At 54.2% G+C, this 17,159-nt stretch overlaps 1 protein-coding gene across 1 annotated transcript; it reads left to right on the top strand.

Annotated features, from left to right (window-relative positions):
• Positions 1-13,293: 13,293 nt before the first annotated feature.
• On the top strand, positions 13,294-14,577 carry BDP81DRAFT_458128 (uncharacterized protein; the record flags this gene model as incomplete). The annotated part of the gene is made up of 2 exons (XM_060593373.1): positions 13,294-13,803; positions 13,870-14,577. The coding sequence occupies 2 exons, from the start codon at positions 13,294-13,296 to the stop codon at positions 14,575-14,577; spliced, it is 1,218 nt and encodes a 405-aa protein (XP_060449908.1).
• Between the last annotated feature and the right edge of the window lie 2,582 nt (positions 14,578-17,159).

Genomic DNA, 17,159 nt, shown 5'->3' with positions numbered 1-17,159 from the left:
CCATCAGCTCGGTTCGCGTCAAGAGAATGACGCCGGAGGCGATAATTTGAATAGTTGCGCCACAATCATAGCGGCGGAATGGGTGCAAGACATGACATTGGCCTGGCATGGCAGGGTAGGTAGACGGGAGTGTCGAATAATTGGCGAATGGCGCGCAGGTACTAGCTGAGTGTTGCCGCCGGTACGGAGCACGAAGCCATTTCTGATGCGGCTGGTCTGCGGGCAGGTTGGGAGATGGGTCAGGACTCGAGACTCTGGAAGGGACGGTGAAAAAGGATTGGAAGAACGTGCGCCGATTTGCTCCCGCAGACCAGCGGAACTGAGGGTGCAGCTCGTCACTCGTGAGCCCCCCCCCCCCCTGTCGCAGCGTGTTGGATCAAGGATGTCGGCTTCGCATTCAAATAACTCGTCGATGGGTCACAGCCGAGCTCCAGATGGGGTAAAATGACAAGACCCAATCATCGGTGGTACCGGGGCTGCTTCGGTCGGCCCAGAATTGGGGCATCGCGGCCGCGTGGTAGTTTTGCGTTTGTCGGAGGGGCAGAGGGGCGGAGTGAGGGAGAAATTGAGGGGCATGAAGAAGCGTCGTCCGGAGTATGGCCTTGAAGTTGATCTGAGTGGGTGAGTGTGGAGGGGGATCGGAGGAATGGCGCAGCTCAGTGCCAAAGAGATGGTGTTACTCTGTAGAGGGGGGAAAAGAATGCCGATGCCCAACGATGCAAATGCAATGACACAGGGCAGGCCTTGAGGTGGGAAAGGCAAGATTGAGGAAGGATACCCTGAAAGACTGGAACAACCGTTGAGACAGGGACTGGACACAACGGGTGGCGATGAGGATGGTCTAGTGAGAGGGTGAACCATGATGGAGGAGAAGCTGAGAAAGTTAAAGCGATGTGATCTAATGTGGAGGAGGGGAGGGGGAGGGGGAGAAGGGTAGCCTCAGGAGGAGACCTGAGGGAAGGATCTTTCACCAAAAAGTGGAGGGGGGGGGGAAGAAAGAACGAAAAAAAGGGAAACAGGGATCCCGAGGCAAAGTGAACCACTATCCAATCGCCTATTCGCTGAGAAGACGGGGCCAGCTCCGAAGAAGACGGGCAGAGAACCCCGATCTACGCGACTCTCCCGTCCTCATCCAGTCCTGTGGGAAGGTGGGAAGGGACCCTACCTGTCACGCTTGCGCCCGGTATCTGGGCAGGTACCAACGGCTTTGGCTTGTCCTCCCCTACCATTGTGAAATCGATGAATGGAAGGAACTCACGATGCGGGAGAAAAACCTTCTGTTTCGTGCTACCTTACCTTAATCGAGGCAACTGTCAACCAAGGCATTTGGAAGGAGAGGACCGCGGCAATGCCTCCGTACCTAAGGTACCTTAAGGGAAGGTATCCGTACGGAGTACTGAACCTTCCATTCCCCGTCCCGGCCACGGAACACCCCGACTGGCCATGCGCCCGCGCCTGCTTGATTTGATGATGATCCTCTTCAACCTTCCCAGGATGACCCAAACTTGAAGGCAGCGATGTTCCCAATGTATACTTCTACATTAGGTAGGCACGTAGGATAGGCAGGCATGTTGAGTACCTATGCACCGACTCATCCGCCGTGGCCCTTCCCTTCCCGAGATCTGGCAGCAAAAAAAAGCCGGGCGCATTCAATCCCGATTACCTTAGAGGCAGGCAGGCAGGCCATGCAGGGCACCTACCTACCTGAGCAGGTAGGTAAGGTAAGGCAGGAGGGCAACTCCCAGGTTCCTTCCATGGAGTCGGTCGATAGGCTCGATACCAGAGCAAGACAAGCACCTTCCTAGATCTTTCTTCTCTTTCCTGCCTAAAGTAGGTACCTGAGGTACCTTAGGGTAACGTACGCAACATTCCGACTCAGTCTACGCAGGAATACTCACATCTCGCATGCATGTTCTACTTTCAACTAATTTTCTCTTCCACTATGAAGGTGGGATTCGACTGCAGATATTCATCTCACCTTATTACTGAACACTTGTTCCTTGTCTCATTGATTGGCAGCGTGTAAGTGGTCGTGGACGTGGACAAATTTGCTGGCGCAATGGTAGCATGCCCCGCCCCGCCCTCTATCGTAAGGTAGCTACTCCGTACGATATCATCAAAACCTCACAAGTCAGCAGGGCCTGATGGACCAGGCTAATCCTTGCATTCCAGAGCCAAGTGCCAAAACCGTTGACGCATTCTCGACCGACATGGTGTATGGCTGACCGCAAGCACATGGCATCGCTGTGGGAGCTCCCGCCCGTCCCATCTGCTTCACGCATCACCCCTTCAAGGCTTCAACCCCGCTGTGTATCATGCACCAGGTCACACCGTCACACATTTTACACACTTTAGCGTCGCATCGATTTCATCTGTTTAAACACATGGACGGACAGACAGGGTATCCCGACCGCCTTTGACTTCAACTTCACCAACCACACCAACTGTAACGGAACAGCAGGGGATCACCTGTGGGTTGGCTCGGATGTGATGGGACGGGACACTGGTGGACTCGCTAGCTAGCCCCCAAAAATCCAATGCCACTGTACGCAACCACGAGGCACGGCAAAATACCTTTTGGGAACATCGAGCCACAGCTATCGCGACTAGCCATCTGTGCACTATAACTGCGCATGGTGGTCCGCAATCGACGTATTCCACCTCTTCCATCCGACTCGCGACTTGCCGCCAAGCGCAACAGAACAGGCGAGCAGGAGACGAAGAAGAAGAAGAAGAAGTTCATAACAAAACTTCGGCTAGCAGGTCCGCCAGACGAGATACTGTCCCTGTCCTACCGAGTCTCCGTGTCTTTCCAGATTCCGACCACTGGCACATTGCAGCCCAATATAGAATGACACACAGGTCGGACTGCCATTTCTCGACACATTAAAAAACCAAGTGGTGAGCCGCGGCGGGAGGATGCAAGTTGGTGCACGCCAGGTCCATATTTGAACTCTCTGCAGGATGCCAATGCTAATGATTTAATTAGCCTGCTTCCTTCCTGGTAACGCCCTTCATTGGCCCATGTTCGACGTGAGGCAAAGCCAACTGGAAATCTCGGGCGAGCAAGACAGTGAGCCCAGTCGGGGAGCTCAGAGCCGTTCCCATTCCAGTGGCGCAAGTGTTTCCAAGAGCCCGTTATCCTGGGAGCCTTCGGGCCATTCCACGTCGGCCGCGCGGTTCCACCCACTCTACCACTGCCCCATCAGGACTTGGGGTAGGAGTACGGAGTAGCTTTCCTTGTCGCTGTCAGATTACCGCCAGTTCCCGTCCCAGTTCTGGGTCAACGACCAGGCCCGAAGAGCGACCACAAGTGCGGGCAAACCAGCCAGGGCAGACGGAGCAGGGGGCTGGCAGGCATCATGGGAGGGCATGGCTCCATCCGCACGCGGCCTGGAAGCAACATGGGCCCAGACAAGAGGTCAAGACTCAGGAGAGGGTACCCGGGTGGCATCTCAGTGGTGCAGGAAGGGTGCCCTGGCCGATTACCCCCTGGGCTTACTGAGGAGCGAGCCTGCTGACCGGCCCATCATCATCCATTGCCATGATATTCGCCGGAAGCGTGCAGAGCAGTGGGCCAAACGGACATGATCAAACCAAAGAAACAGAGTCAGCCGAGAGCTGAAGACAAGGTCAACGCCAACCGCGCATCATTATGACAGCGTCGGCCAACAAGAATGATTGTCGAAGAGAGTTCCGCCGGGGATATGGTCTACTACTACCAAAACAATTCACCGAAATTTATCGAGTTGGTCTGTTGAAGTTCGGTCAACAACTCGCTGATCATCGTCAACGGTGTGGAGGCATGAGATTTGTCTCTCAAGCGCTTATCAGCAGCAACCAAGTTCTGACAGTCGACTAGTCTGTCAATCTATCCCCATGAGCCATAGAGATAGAAACAGAAAATTTCTCTTCTTGAGGAATCAAAATGCCAATTTCAATATGACACGCAATCATCCAAGTTGGCAAGCACGCAGGCAGGTTACACAGTGACCCTTGGACTAAGCGGTTACTGGTGCACGCAAATTGGGGCCCACACCCTTTCGAGAATCTCACAGCACTCGCAAATTGGCCATCTCGGACCAGGCTAAAGGACGTTAGAGATTTGCATTATCGTTCTGTCGCTTGACTCTGAAAAATGACCAGAAAGCATTCAATGGCGCGATATCTGTATGTACCTTACTCCGGGCATCATCGAAACCCAGCTATCCTTCTTTCAGCACTGGCGTCTGTGGGCAGGAATTTCTTCTTTCGGCTTGGTTTGGACACCCCGCACATTTGAGTCAGACACCACGCCGAGGACTACTGAAGCATGCCTCTTTTCCCTATTCATGAGCCATACAAAAGAGTACGGTTGTCAGCAACGCCCCCGACGAGAGGAACGGATCGAGTGCAACGGTTTCTGTTTGGCTCCTACGGCCGAACGCGGGCCATCGCGCGACCTGCCGGGAGATAAGGTAGGCTTCAGCCATTAGCGGCCGGTGCGACGATGCAAATTGACAGAGCAAGTTCAGCCCCTAGACTCGATTTTACTCCGGAGTACGACCCAGCAACCCTTTGCTTTGGGAATTTTGGGCCTCAAGGGGTCATCCTAGCCAACTTCGTCGTTCGTCGTACTTAATCGGAACGCTTCAGATTAGCCGGTTCAATTTCCAGTTATCACTAGTAAAGGACTCGACGAAATACGCCGTCTGGTATTTCTGAAACCCGATCATCGCAGATTTCCCGCCCGGGATGCTGTGGAGTTGATGACGCCGACCAGGGCATGATGGCTTGAGTGGTTTTGGGGATTCGGGGGCCTGGCATTTCCAACATGTTCACAGTTTACTTGTCGCAGAGCACCAGCTGTCATTCGTTTGGCAGAGGAAGTCCAGGATGCACACTACCTTACATATGGATTCCTCAGCATCTCAGCCCACCTGAGTGGACGGGGGTTCGTTCCGATCGAGACCCGTTGGTTGATCTATTTCGTTGCTGCCCACAAACAAGCGTGGAGCGGCGAGGCGCAGGAAGAAGACATCACAGGACCACGGAGCGCTGTGACGCAGACTCACGCAGCTAGGAGCCAGGCAGGGATTTGTTACTGGTGCTGCTGCTGCTGCGGTGGTATCCGTACGGATACTCAGTACTCGGCGTGGCAGGCTATGAGACCCCTCTGGATACGTACCGATCCCGATCAGCCACGGACACCTACGGAGTAGTGCAAGTGCATTGTTATTGTGAACGTCGCGTCTGCAAATTCACATCTCAATGAGTTTCTACATCGCCAATCCATTCCCTTAACTACGTCGTCGCGGCCCGCGTCCTCCTCGCCCATCCCACTGGATCCGGTCTTCTAGTATCAGCTGGCCCGTGCCTTGAGACGCGACTCAACGCGACTCAACGCGTTCGTATGATCGTATCCGAAGTCAGGATTCCCAGTCAAGTTCGCATCAAACTAGGTTCTTGTTTTATTGCAGCAAACGAGGGCCCCCTTGGGTTGCTCCTAGGTCTGCGGTGTGCCTTTACCTCCGCACCGCCGCTATTATCCGTACCCTCCACTGCAACGGAGTTCACGGGCTTCGAGGCAGCGAGACCCCGGCTACGGCACCCAGAAGTTCGCCTCCCGTCGGCGTTCCACGGCAAGATCCGCAACACGGAGAAACGCGGGCATCCCAAGGTCTGCCCGCCCGCGCGTGAGCTGCGGCCCTCCCGCGAATCCCGTCAGAGTTGGGCAGCTGTTCTGCTTCGTGACCGGACTAACTTAGCCTGACATTTCCGCTCGATCTAGCCACATCGGCCTCCAAGTACGGCTACCTGATTGCTTAAGCTCGGCCCGGCTAAGCTTGCTGTGCTGTCGGTCCAACAGAATGGCTGGCCACTACGGCTCAGCACTGAGCCCAGGCTAGGGATACAGACTCCTCTAACGTCCACGGCCAGAACAGTAGCTGCCGACAAACAGCTCTCAGCCATGTCGAGGATATTGCGTCAGAGGTTTCTACTGCTTGGGCGTACATAGATCGAGCATCACAAGGACTAAGACGAGGCGAAAGGGGCGTCCCGCGCTGAGACACCACCAAGGAATACAAGACACCGGGATCAGATATGCGTGGTAGGAAGAGAGACCCTACCAAGGCAACCGATCGGATGCGTGCGTGGACTGGCATTCCAAGCCTCGTGTCCCCTCTCCACAGAACAACAACCTAGATCCAATGTCGCGCAGAAGATTTCGTCGCACCTTGTTATTTCGACCAAGACAACCAAGACAGCTTCGCACTGCATGTAGTAGGGCATTCTGCTCACCTTTGAGGACATGAAACAGAGCATTTGCATTTCATCTGAAGCCAAAATTGATGTACGAATGAGGCACTCTCGGACGATGCTAACTCCCAGTTCCAAGCAGGGTAGGGGTGGCGGAGACACCGCAGGTGTCAGACAATGGCGCACACAGCAGCAGCAGCTCAACTCATTTGTGGCAGGTTCATCGGCCAGGATCGGTATCCGAGGTGCTGCTGTATCCGTACCTCGAGTAATAGTGGCTGGCCTTCAAGCAGCAAGCCAACATAGACACCACACACCATACATATCCACACACACACACACACACACACACACACACACACTGCTCGCCTTGTCTGCGGCCAGATCTGCGACCGCCGCCCGGGCTGGTGGGTTCAGACACGGGATTAGACGCGGCCATTCAAGCCAAGGCGCACGTTTTCCCTGTTTGGTGCGGCACTCCACATCTTCCACCACTTTCTTCCACGTCGCCCGCCCACGGACAACATCGGCGAGGGCCGTACCTAAGATACCCTGTCCTGCCAGCCGCCAATAGGGCAGAACCAGAACTGGGGGCGCAAGCTACCGAGGGAGGGCTGTACGAGTCAACCTGGACCACAGTTGAGCCGAAGGAAGCAAGGGGCAGACGTATGGACGAATGGAGTCACGAAAGTCGCACATTGTCATTCAGGTGTCGTTCTCGAGGCAGAGAAAAATGATACTTTGACGGCCACAGCACTGTTTGTCTTGTCTACCTATCAGTGCCATCAAGGGCTATGGTCTATTGTTCGATATATGACGGAAGGCGTTTCCATCCCGCAGCGTGCACCAACAGTGGCTGCCCGGACGAGGCACAGCCTGCTGTGCTACTACTAGCGACAGGAAAAGGCTTTCAGCGACATACGGTAGAACCCGACTTCGCGACATTTAGCACCGGCTTGCTATTGCATACACGCCGGAATTCAACGACGCATGCTTGTACGCTCGCTTTTCGAAATGTGTTCCCATTCCATACCAGACGTTTCCCCGTTTTGACCGCCGTCTGGCCATCTGCCCAGCCTTTGGAGCACACGGTCTAACTCGGACAACACCCGAGTTTTCAGGCACCCTTCGCTTCTTCGATGTCTGGGCGACGGAGCATTATTTTAGAAGGCAGTAAGGACGCCTCACAGCAACGAATTTGGATCATTAGAGCGGCCAATTCGACGGTCCCCTCCTATATTGTGCTAATGACTATTCCAAGCCATGAAGACCTGGGCCTGCAGCTAGTACGAGCCGCCGGCCGCAGGTACGCAACTGAGTCTTTGTTCTGTTCCTCTTCGTACGTTTTTGCCGGGACTCCAGACTGCGGTCCTTCCTTTGTCACGAGGTCATCCGAATCTAACGATCCGGCGCGAGCCGGAGCCATGCTATGACGAAGGAGGAAGAAGGGGGGCGGAGCGCCATCCGTTGTTCCCTCGGGTGCTCAAGTGACAGCATCGACGGAGGCGAGGGGCCGCACTAACCGCCATGACCCATACTCCTTAGGTATTTTCCACCCCCAGCAGGCAAACAAAGTGGCCAAGGGTTTGGAGAGGCGAGTGAGGGCGACATTGTATCACACATGTCATGATAGCTGCAAAAGCATTGATTCAGCTGGACAATCCACCAGCAGTCCCGAGCAGATGGGGTGAGAATTAGCCTTTGCCGACTCAGACCAACAAGTTTTGCTATTCCGGCATGACGATGGAAGACACGCAGTCGCGGGTTTGCATCACTCCGCCTTGTTTGTTTTTACCCTTCTTGCCTCTTGCCTTTCTTTTACATTTTCTCTTTGTCTCACCGTATCTCTCTGTTCAAACCGTGCCCTCCTTTATCTCTCCTACCTCCGCAATCAGCGTCGGTGGTCTCGTGTCGTTCGGCTAGCAATTTGGCCAGCTATGTTTTTTCTTGAGATGTGACAGGCAAGGCAAAGCCGAAGAAGACTATTTCATTAATTTGGCATGGTAGCATTTCTACCAAAAAGGAGACGGGTAAAAACAGCAAAGCTGCACGTATTGGGAGCGGCCGAGAATCGAATACACACTCGTCACAGGACTCGCCTCGGTGTTTGCCATTGCACGGGTTTGGAGGGGTTTTTTCTGTTGGCTTTGCACAGGCATTGTCGATCTGGGGTGACACTGGACATGACGCTGAAGTGTTGTTTTTTGGGGCAGAGCACCCATCCCTTGGGACACTGCAGCCGGGTTCAGAAGGAACAAAGAAATTCTCTTCTCGGGCCGTTTTGTTTGCCTTCCGCGTCGTAACGTGCCGTCGTACGTCTGGAATAGTGATATTTTCTCCCTTGGACGGAATAGATGCTGAAACAGATACAGGTGAAGCGAGCAAAGAGCGCAGAGCAGGACAGGAGCCGAGTCTCGAAATCTTGGTCTGGTTGGCCAACGCCGAGGGGGGCACAGCTGGACTGGTCCAAGTCTAGATACCTAGCTGCACGCACTAGTGTCGAGTCAAGCCGGTGCTGTGTAGCTGACGTTACCTCGATAGGTTGGTTGACTTGCTGTCGGCAGGCGAGAAGGGAGAGAAAAAAGGGCCTAATGCCCGGCCGTTTTCTTTCCACCCCGCCGGCGGTACCTGTCGTCTTGTCTTGTTTTTGCTCTTTGGTGTCTTGACTTTTTTGACTTTGGGAGGAGGCGTGGTGCTGGTGGTAGTGGTAGTAGTCGAGCATCTCAGCTTTTGCCCTCTAGCAGTCGGGTCCTTGCGTATTTTTTTTTTCTTTCCCTTTTCCTTTTCCCCCTCTCTCCTTTTGTCTCTACTGACATATTAATTTCTGCAGAGGGACGGCATGGTGTGGGCCCTCCAACGCGGTGGACGGTGGCAGGGTATCGTATCCGTACCTACACAGTAAGTAGGTGGTGCTTCCAAGTTGATCACTCTACCGACAATACTACTTAGTACGTACCTGGTAACAGGGAGCTAAAGGCAGGCAGCTCCCAGCTGGAGAAGGCGCCGGTGTTGGAGCAAGGCCACGGCCCCCCTAGGTAGACGAAGGGGACCTAAGGGGAAGGGAGGGGATACTCCCGCCCACGATCAAGTCACCCATTGGGCGGTGCGACATGATCCGTCCGCTGTGCCATTCCCGCTCGGCTCCACACTCTGAATGTGTGGTGGGAGCAGGGTGTGTGTGTACGGAAACCAGGACCTAGAGCACACGCAGCGAGCAAGAGACGACGGGTGAAAAGGGGGGGGGGGGGGGAGAAGGAGGGCGCAAGCAGAGCGATGATGAGAGAGAGAGAGAGAGAGAGAGAGAAAGAGAGACAGAGAGCGAGGGCCATGGGGGAGGGGCGTGTGCGTGTCTACTACCGTCTTGGTAGGTGTGTGGCAGGAGTGACAGCAGATTCCCATCCCATTCCCATCTGGTGCAGCCTGCAGGTGTAGGTAGAGATGGTGCAGGTGCTGTAGGGTAGCAAGGTAGGACCAGCAGCAAGAAGGTATGAGAAAAAAGTATACGGGAGCAGGAGGAGTAGAGGCAAGACGAGAATGTCGTATTGGTCGTGGGTTTGGCCTTGATCGCTTCGTTGATTGCACCTCCTTCGTGCCAATGGGCAAGGAATAGCGACCATTTGTCGCGCGCCGTCAAATTTGATTGCAGTCGTTGTCACTCACTCTTTGATATATTTTCCGGTAGGCCAAGACTTCCTCTTCGCAGCCATTTCCATCTTCCCCATCGTCAGGACAATCCGTACGGATACTACGAAGACACTCAGCTACGGATACTGTCGTCATCGTCATCTACATCGGAATTTCTTCAGACCTCAATCCACTGCACCCCAAGCCGCGTTACCAACCCTTTCATCCAGATCCCATCATCCAACCACCTATCCGCACCCGCACCGCACCCTGCCGTCTTCCAAGGTACCCGAGGTTTGGCACCCTGTTTGCCTCGTACCTGAACCTGGGCCCGGACCCGGACCCGGACCTACGTCTTCTACCCTGTGTGTTCTGAGCCCTGCCCGGGCAGCGCGCCTGTTGTCTGAGGGAGGTTGCTTCAGTATTATTCCTCCTTCTCCAGCTCTTGCCGTCACCCAGCCGTATTATTCCCTACCAATATCTCATCTCATCTTCTACAGTGCGCCGTCTGACTCCAGCAAAGGTAAAGCCCGCAGGTCGAGTGGCCAAGGTCGCATCCAGGAGTATTATCAAGGAACGGCTGCCCTTTTACCTCCATCTCGCATACAACCGCCCGTATTTATTGCACACCGTACTCTGGACCGAGACACAAGAACAGGACAAAACAGGGCCACTGCGACGCAATCTAGAAGAGACAACAAGCGACCAGCGACAAGGCTGCAACATTGATGTGGCTCCTGGCGGTCAGTACTTCAAGGTGTTCGTGTCTCTTCGTCTCCGAGTACCTTATTTACCATTCAAGGCACCCAAGCGACCCATTCTGACCTGCAATATCAGTCAAGAAAGAAACCGAGTCGAGTGCCCGCAGCCGTCCCTTGATGAGCACCGGGCTAGGTACCAAACAACACCTTTGGGGGCAAGAGTTTGAGGGCACAAAAAGAAGACAAAAATACGCCCCCCTCCCCAGGGATTGGCCATCTGAGCGACGTTACCCAGATTCGAAGCGCATGCCGTCCGGTTCCTTGCGCAGCGGCAACGGGACTGTCGAGGACATTACGGTGCGGCACGCTTCCTTGCTTTACACTGCCTCTGCCTCACCACACTTGAGCATCCGCCAGGGCCGTCTGGCGCATCTGGCGTGTAGGCGTTTGAAGTGTAGGCGGGCGGGTCTTCTTTTCGTATCTCTCCATACTGCCTGGCGTCCTTACCATCTTTGAGAGTACGTGGGAGATGTGTATGTGTGTGTGAGAGAGAGAGTGAGAGAGAGTATGTGAGAGGAAGTGCGAAAGCAAAAAAGAGCAAACAGAGAGACAAATGGAGTGAGTGAGATGTGAGAGAAAGATAGACAGTGTGAGTTTGCATGTTGTGTGAGTGTCCGCATATTTGCCCTGCTGCTGTTTCTGCTTCCGTTGCTGCTGTTGTGGCCCTGCTGTTGGATGCCCTTCCGCCATCCTGTTCGTTCCCACGCTCTCTCTTCAATCCATCCACCAGGTATTCCTCCCCTCGCACCCCTAGGCGGAGGGGTGTGGAAGAGGAGAGGAGAAGGGGAAGGTGAGCCACACCTCATGCGCAAAGGTAGAAAGATACGTACCCGGGGGGACTCGAGGCTGGCACCCCATGTACTCTGTACATAATACGTACCTGCCTTACCTCTCGGTTCCCACCTAAGGTACGGAGTACAGCGCACGCCTTTCTTCCCTGGCTTGACTCTCGCGACCTTGGGAACTTGGGACCTTGGGACCTTGGGACCTTGGGTGGGGTCCACGAGATCCTTGGGACATGGACATGGGTACCTGTACCGCATCTTCCCTGGCACTTTCGTCCCAGAAAGTGAACGAGAGGGTACCATGCTGCGGTACCTCCCCTTCCCTTTCCCTTTTCCCTCCCTTCCCTTCCCCTTCCCTTCCCTACCTTACCCTTACCCCCCCGTACCGACCGCACCGCACCGCTCCATGCCCATCCAAGTCCCAAGGTCCCAAGTTCCCAAAGTACGGATGCTGGTTCCCAAGGTCCAAGGTATGGGTAGTCAAGGTATGGAGTACGGTCGGTAGGTACGGGGTACTCGTCTACGGATAATTCTACCTCACGCAGTAGCGCCTCTTTCTTCTCTTGGTTTCTTACATCTTTGGCACAATCCCTCTCCTGCCACTCCACCGCCAACCTGGGCCTTACCTACCCTTTTTACATTACTTTACCCGCCTTGCGCCTGCTCTGCCTCGCCTGCCTTACCTCACCTTTCTCTCTTACCTCTCTTTCCCTTTACAAACCTTCCTTCACCAAGAGCTGTCTGCGCGCATCGCTCCTTGTCCACCCGACTTGGCTCTGCTTTTCCCAACCTGCCGACCGACGACGCTCGCAATTCTCATCCACCCTTCCTTCCCACCGGAACAGCATCGCAAACCCCTCTCCTTTTGGGTTCTCTGCCGTCGCGGGGAAGGAGGATCTGGACAGGATAGGAAGAAAGAAGCCGATAGAAAAAGAAGAAGAGGGAAACCAGGGACCGCAACATCATCATCCTCGTCGCCATCGACACCTTCATTCTTAGAAGCTCCCGTCTGCACATTCAACTGCTTGCTGCTGCTGCTGCTGCTGCTGCTGCTGCTGCTGCTGTCTCTCACCGGCAAATTTCAAGTCGCCGACACACCGGGACTGTCTCCTACTTAGTACCTTTACTTACTCGGTTTGATGATCCCGACTTGACCTCACCTCCATTCCTCGACCACAGCGACACCACGCAAGGACGCATTCACCCACGTTTGCTCGGCTGTCATCATTGCGGGAGTCGGATCATTGCCAAATCCGCCATTTTCAAAATTAATCATTCCAGCCACGCGGTCCTCACATCCGTACCACCTAGTTGTCGAATCTCGCCGAGCTGTGTTTTGCGCGCCGTGCTACCGCTGCTTACTCTTGCGCCCGCGCTCTCCGACGGCTTATACGACAACCGCTATCCGTACTCAACTCCAAAATCCCCCCACCACTGCCACCATCCTGTGCGCGCTTGCGCTTCTTGAGTCAACCGACTTGGCTGGCCGCGCCTTCTTCTCTCCGCCACAGCCCACTTGGTCATGATTCTTGCCCTTCCCGTGCCTGGCCGGATATTTTTGACAACAGGGTTTGAAGGATAAGCCTACCTTGCGCGCACGGCATTATCGCATTTCGCCCCAAGGGCCCGTTTTAACCACACCACCCACTACAAACACCACTTCACGACACCAACTGTTCGCCAACACGATAGCATCGCGCGGCGACGAGAGTGTAGGTTTAGTCGCGGCATCCGGGTGGACTCGCCGCAACCAGAGCATGGCAGAGGAGCAAGGACGAGGGCCGCCTTCTACACACCGAGAAGACGAAGCTCGTCACCAACTTCCCCCCGTGGGAGCACCCGAAGACCCAAGATACCACGACGACAGACATCATAGACCCAACATGGCTGCACCAGTAACGCTTCCCTCCATCCAGGATCCTCACGGCGCCTACGGCCAACCTGCCTACCCGAGGTCCTACCCTGGCGATCCACGAGGTGACCCGCGCGCCGATCCACGCGCCAGCAACTACAGCGCCTCCCCGAATTCCGTTAACGGCTACCCGCCGCCGCAACCGGGTGGTCATCCGCCGCAACTGCCGCCGTTGCAACCCCCGGGAGACCCTAGATCTCCCACTTATCCTCCTCCGCCAGATGGAAGAGACGACTACTACAGAAATCGCCAGCCTCAGCAGCAGTATGGCGACCCCTACTATCAGGACTATCACAACCGCCAAGGCCCGCCGCCTCCGGGTCGCTACGCCGACTACCCTCCTCCCGGCCCGGGTGGTCCACGATATGACTACCCACCAGGCGCACCGAGATACGACTATGGTCAAGGAGGCCCTCCCATGCAGCAAGCCGCCCCAAGACAACGGACTTCTATAGCTTGCAGATACTGCAGAAAGAGAAAGGTACATCCCCCCCCCAAAAAGTGATGCGACAGAGAAGCTCTTTGAGACTAATTCTGAATGCTCCAGATTCGGTGCAGCGGCTACCAGAGTGCGCCTGGCGGCAAATGCGTAAACTGCAGTAGGATGAACCAGGAATGCATATTCCAGCCCGTTTCTTCGTCTAGCTCGACTGCATTTGTGCCCGTTTCGGCCATTCAGGGAGGTGTTCCACCGGGAACGCCGCTCTATGGAGCTTATGGGCAGCCTCTTCCCCCGGGTTCGCTGCCTCCGCCACCGGGCCCCCAGGGTTACCCCCACCCCCCTCAACCTGGTAACGGCGGTTACTACCACCAACCACTCCCGTCTCCGACGGGCGGCTACTCGCCATACGATGCGCAGCGTGGAAGGCGGCGACCGAGGGACGATGACGTTGACGAGCTCCGACCTCCGCCACCTGATCCAAACTCTGCAGATGATCCTCGACGTCGCTCACCGGCCTCGAGCTCGAATCACAGCAGCCCGGGAGGCTACATGGGCTATTCGCAGGGCGGCCACCCCGGATATGACCCGAGAGCACCTCCGGCTAGACATAGCCCTGGACAGCCAGCGGCGGTACCTCACCCGCAGACGGGAGACGAGCGAGCCGCGGCTGCAACCCAGCGACAAAGCAACTCCTCCACCCCGGCAGCATCCTCAAGCTCGGTAATGAGCTTGAACAACTTGGTGGACACGACTCCAAATGACATTGATCGGAACATGTTGGGAAGGTTGAACCGTCCACCAGTAAGGAAGTAGGAAGATGACGTATGGAGGGGGGAGAGTGTGGTCTTTTGTGCTCTGGGAGGATCCTAATTATTCCGCGGATATCGACCGCCTCAGTCCGGCGCAAACAGGAATGGATCTGCTGGCCAGGTACTCTTTTCGCTATGGAACTTCTCTCGACACAACAACCTCGGAGACAACGCTTTTACCTCGATCATTGCGAACGATGTCGGCGAAAGCGGCAACGACGGCAAGGGATTTATGCAATTTAACTCGGGCTGCATACGTTACAAAGTTCATGGAAAACGCATATCGGTCTTCGACAGGCATGGGCAGGCATGAGCTTCTGGAGCAAGCGAGTTTTCATGAGGGAGGGGGGAGTTGGCGGGAACGGCTTCCAGGATCAGCCAGAAAAAAATTCACGGTTAGCATCGTCTTGATTTTCGCTTTTTTGGTGTTTGCTGGGGGCTGGGGTTGGGAAATGGTGGGAGGTATTTTGCTTGAGCATACCACGTACGCGGGTTTCCCGAGATCCGGGAAACTGGTCCTTCCATTTTTATTAGCTTTGTTCTACACCTTTTCTTTTCGTACACAGTCATTTCCCAAAGGAACGGAAAGGGTTAAGATTGGTCTGCCTCACGGCACACGTCTGTTTTTGATTTTCTGTCCTGCCTTTACTCATTTTTAGTACCCATTGTTCGACACGCCACACATGCTGGAGTGTCGCATTTTTCATGTCAAAACCCCTGCCTTACTTTTTTTTTATCTTATCTTTACTAGTACCCCAAACGTTGAGAAGTATTATGAAGGCGAAATCGCGCAAGCGATGCAAAGGAACTGGGCGGCAAAGATATCACACAATAACCTCGTCATTCTATCTACATCCCATGAATTGGGCGCGTTTTATTGTTCCTCTCTCCCCCGTCACGATGTGTTTTTTTTTTATTCCTACAAAAGTCAGAAGTCGGCAGCACCGCGAGGGCTACAAGAATACCGAGGTTATCTGTTTCTTCTTCATTCCAACGATTCTCTCTACTCATGATTGTCATGTTGTCTCTCTCATAGCAATACCCCCGTCAAGGGTGGTGTGCGGTTTGGAAAGAAAGTAATGAAACAAAACATACATTTTGAAAGCCAAGCGTAGCATTGTCGGCATTGTTTATGGCACTAACATTGTCGATGGTATTTTTTTTACAAAGGAAGAAAAGTTTTGTGCCAAGCTACAACATCGTTCGCTCAATATTTGTCATTTTGCCGTTTACTGTTGTTGTTGCTTCGCTGTCTCCAAGTCCGTAATCCCGAGAAAGGAAGCCGCCACTAAATAAATAAATAAAATAAAATAAAATAAAAAATAAAAGAGTCCCACCCCCCATCTATATGTGACACGTCATATTGATCCGACGGTTGAAAGGGGAAAGAAAGGGCCATGGGAAAAGAAGCAACTAACGCTTTGGATGGGGGAGGAAAAGCACGGACAGATTTTCCGGTCTGTACGTAGCCATAGAGGTTAGGAAGGTCGAGACCAGCAGTTTCCGTCTTTAATATCAGATAAAAGCTTCTTCTGATATCGATAAACGTGCGTTCGCCCGCGGGGAAGCTTTGTTCAGCACTGATGTTTTGTTGTTGGTGACGGGAACCTATCCGTACCAACCTACCTATCTACCTAAGGCAGGGAGAGAAGGGTAAGGGGAGTGAATGAATGGGAACGGGAAAAAGGGAAGGTAGAGAGGAGCCAACCGCACCCGCCGCCGCCGCCGGTGCCGCCGCCGAGTTTACCTTACTTTTCCCCCCCTATTCCACTTCCAAACAACCCCTCACTCGGACTCGCAGTAAAGAACAAAAAGAAAAGTACATTTTGCTGTACAAAAAAGAGTTTTGGGGGGCCGGACCGCCGATGCTGTCAAACCCGGGACCTAGCCTGCGTTCTTTTTTACAAGTTTACAACCACCAACCACGCCCGGCTGTCCAAGCCTCATCCCCTTCTCCCCCCCCTCTCTCTCTCCATGCTGATGCCGCCAATCCCCGTGTGCCTGGGTTCTTGGGCCTGGAGGGGCCTGGTGAGGGGGGGAAGGGGCCGTTATGGCCGCCCGTCTGCGCCTCTTAGGCTGCCTTTGCGGAAGGAAAAAAACATGAGTGCTAAGAGGTTCCCACCCCATGGGACGCGGCGGCGGCAATGGCACGGCACGAAACGGGTTTTTGTGTTGTTCACTGGCGCTACTAGAACTTTGGGTCCGGGAAGGCATTTATCAGAGGGGTAGAGAGAGAGAGAGAGAGGAATGATGGAACTGCCGGTATGTTGATCATTTGATCTTAGTCTTGATTACCTTCTTCATGTTTGCTAGTTTCTTTCTTTTTCTATTTCTGTTTTTTTTCTTTCCTTTTCTTTACATGCCCAGAGTCTTCTTTCCGAGCAACCATTCTGTTCCCAAAGTCTCTAGTTCGGTTGTGGCTCTTGAGGTAATACGGCAGTTGGTATGGTCCCGCCAAGGTTGGTTGAAAGCTCACCCTCACCCCTTACTTCGCCATCGATCACAGCGCCGGCAGAAGAACAGAAACGTCACAGCGAACAAGAAAAGACGAAAAAACGGTTTTTTTTTAAAAAAAAATTGAGGAAA

Source organism: Colletotrichum phormii, assembly GCF_030913505.1.
Source record: "Colletotrichum phormii strain CBS 102054 chromosome Unknown BDP81scaffold_3, whole genome shotgun sequence".
Classification (NCBI taxonomy): domain Eukaryota; kingdom Fungi; phylum Ascomycota; class Sordariomycetes; order Glomerellales; family Glomerellaceae; genus Colletotrichum; species Colletotrichum phormii.
Note: the sequence above shows the minus strand (reverse complement) of the source record. Positions and strands in the feature narration are given on the sequence as shown.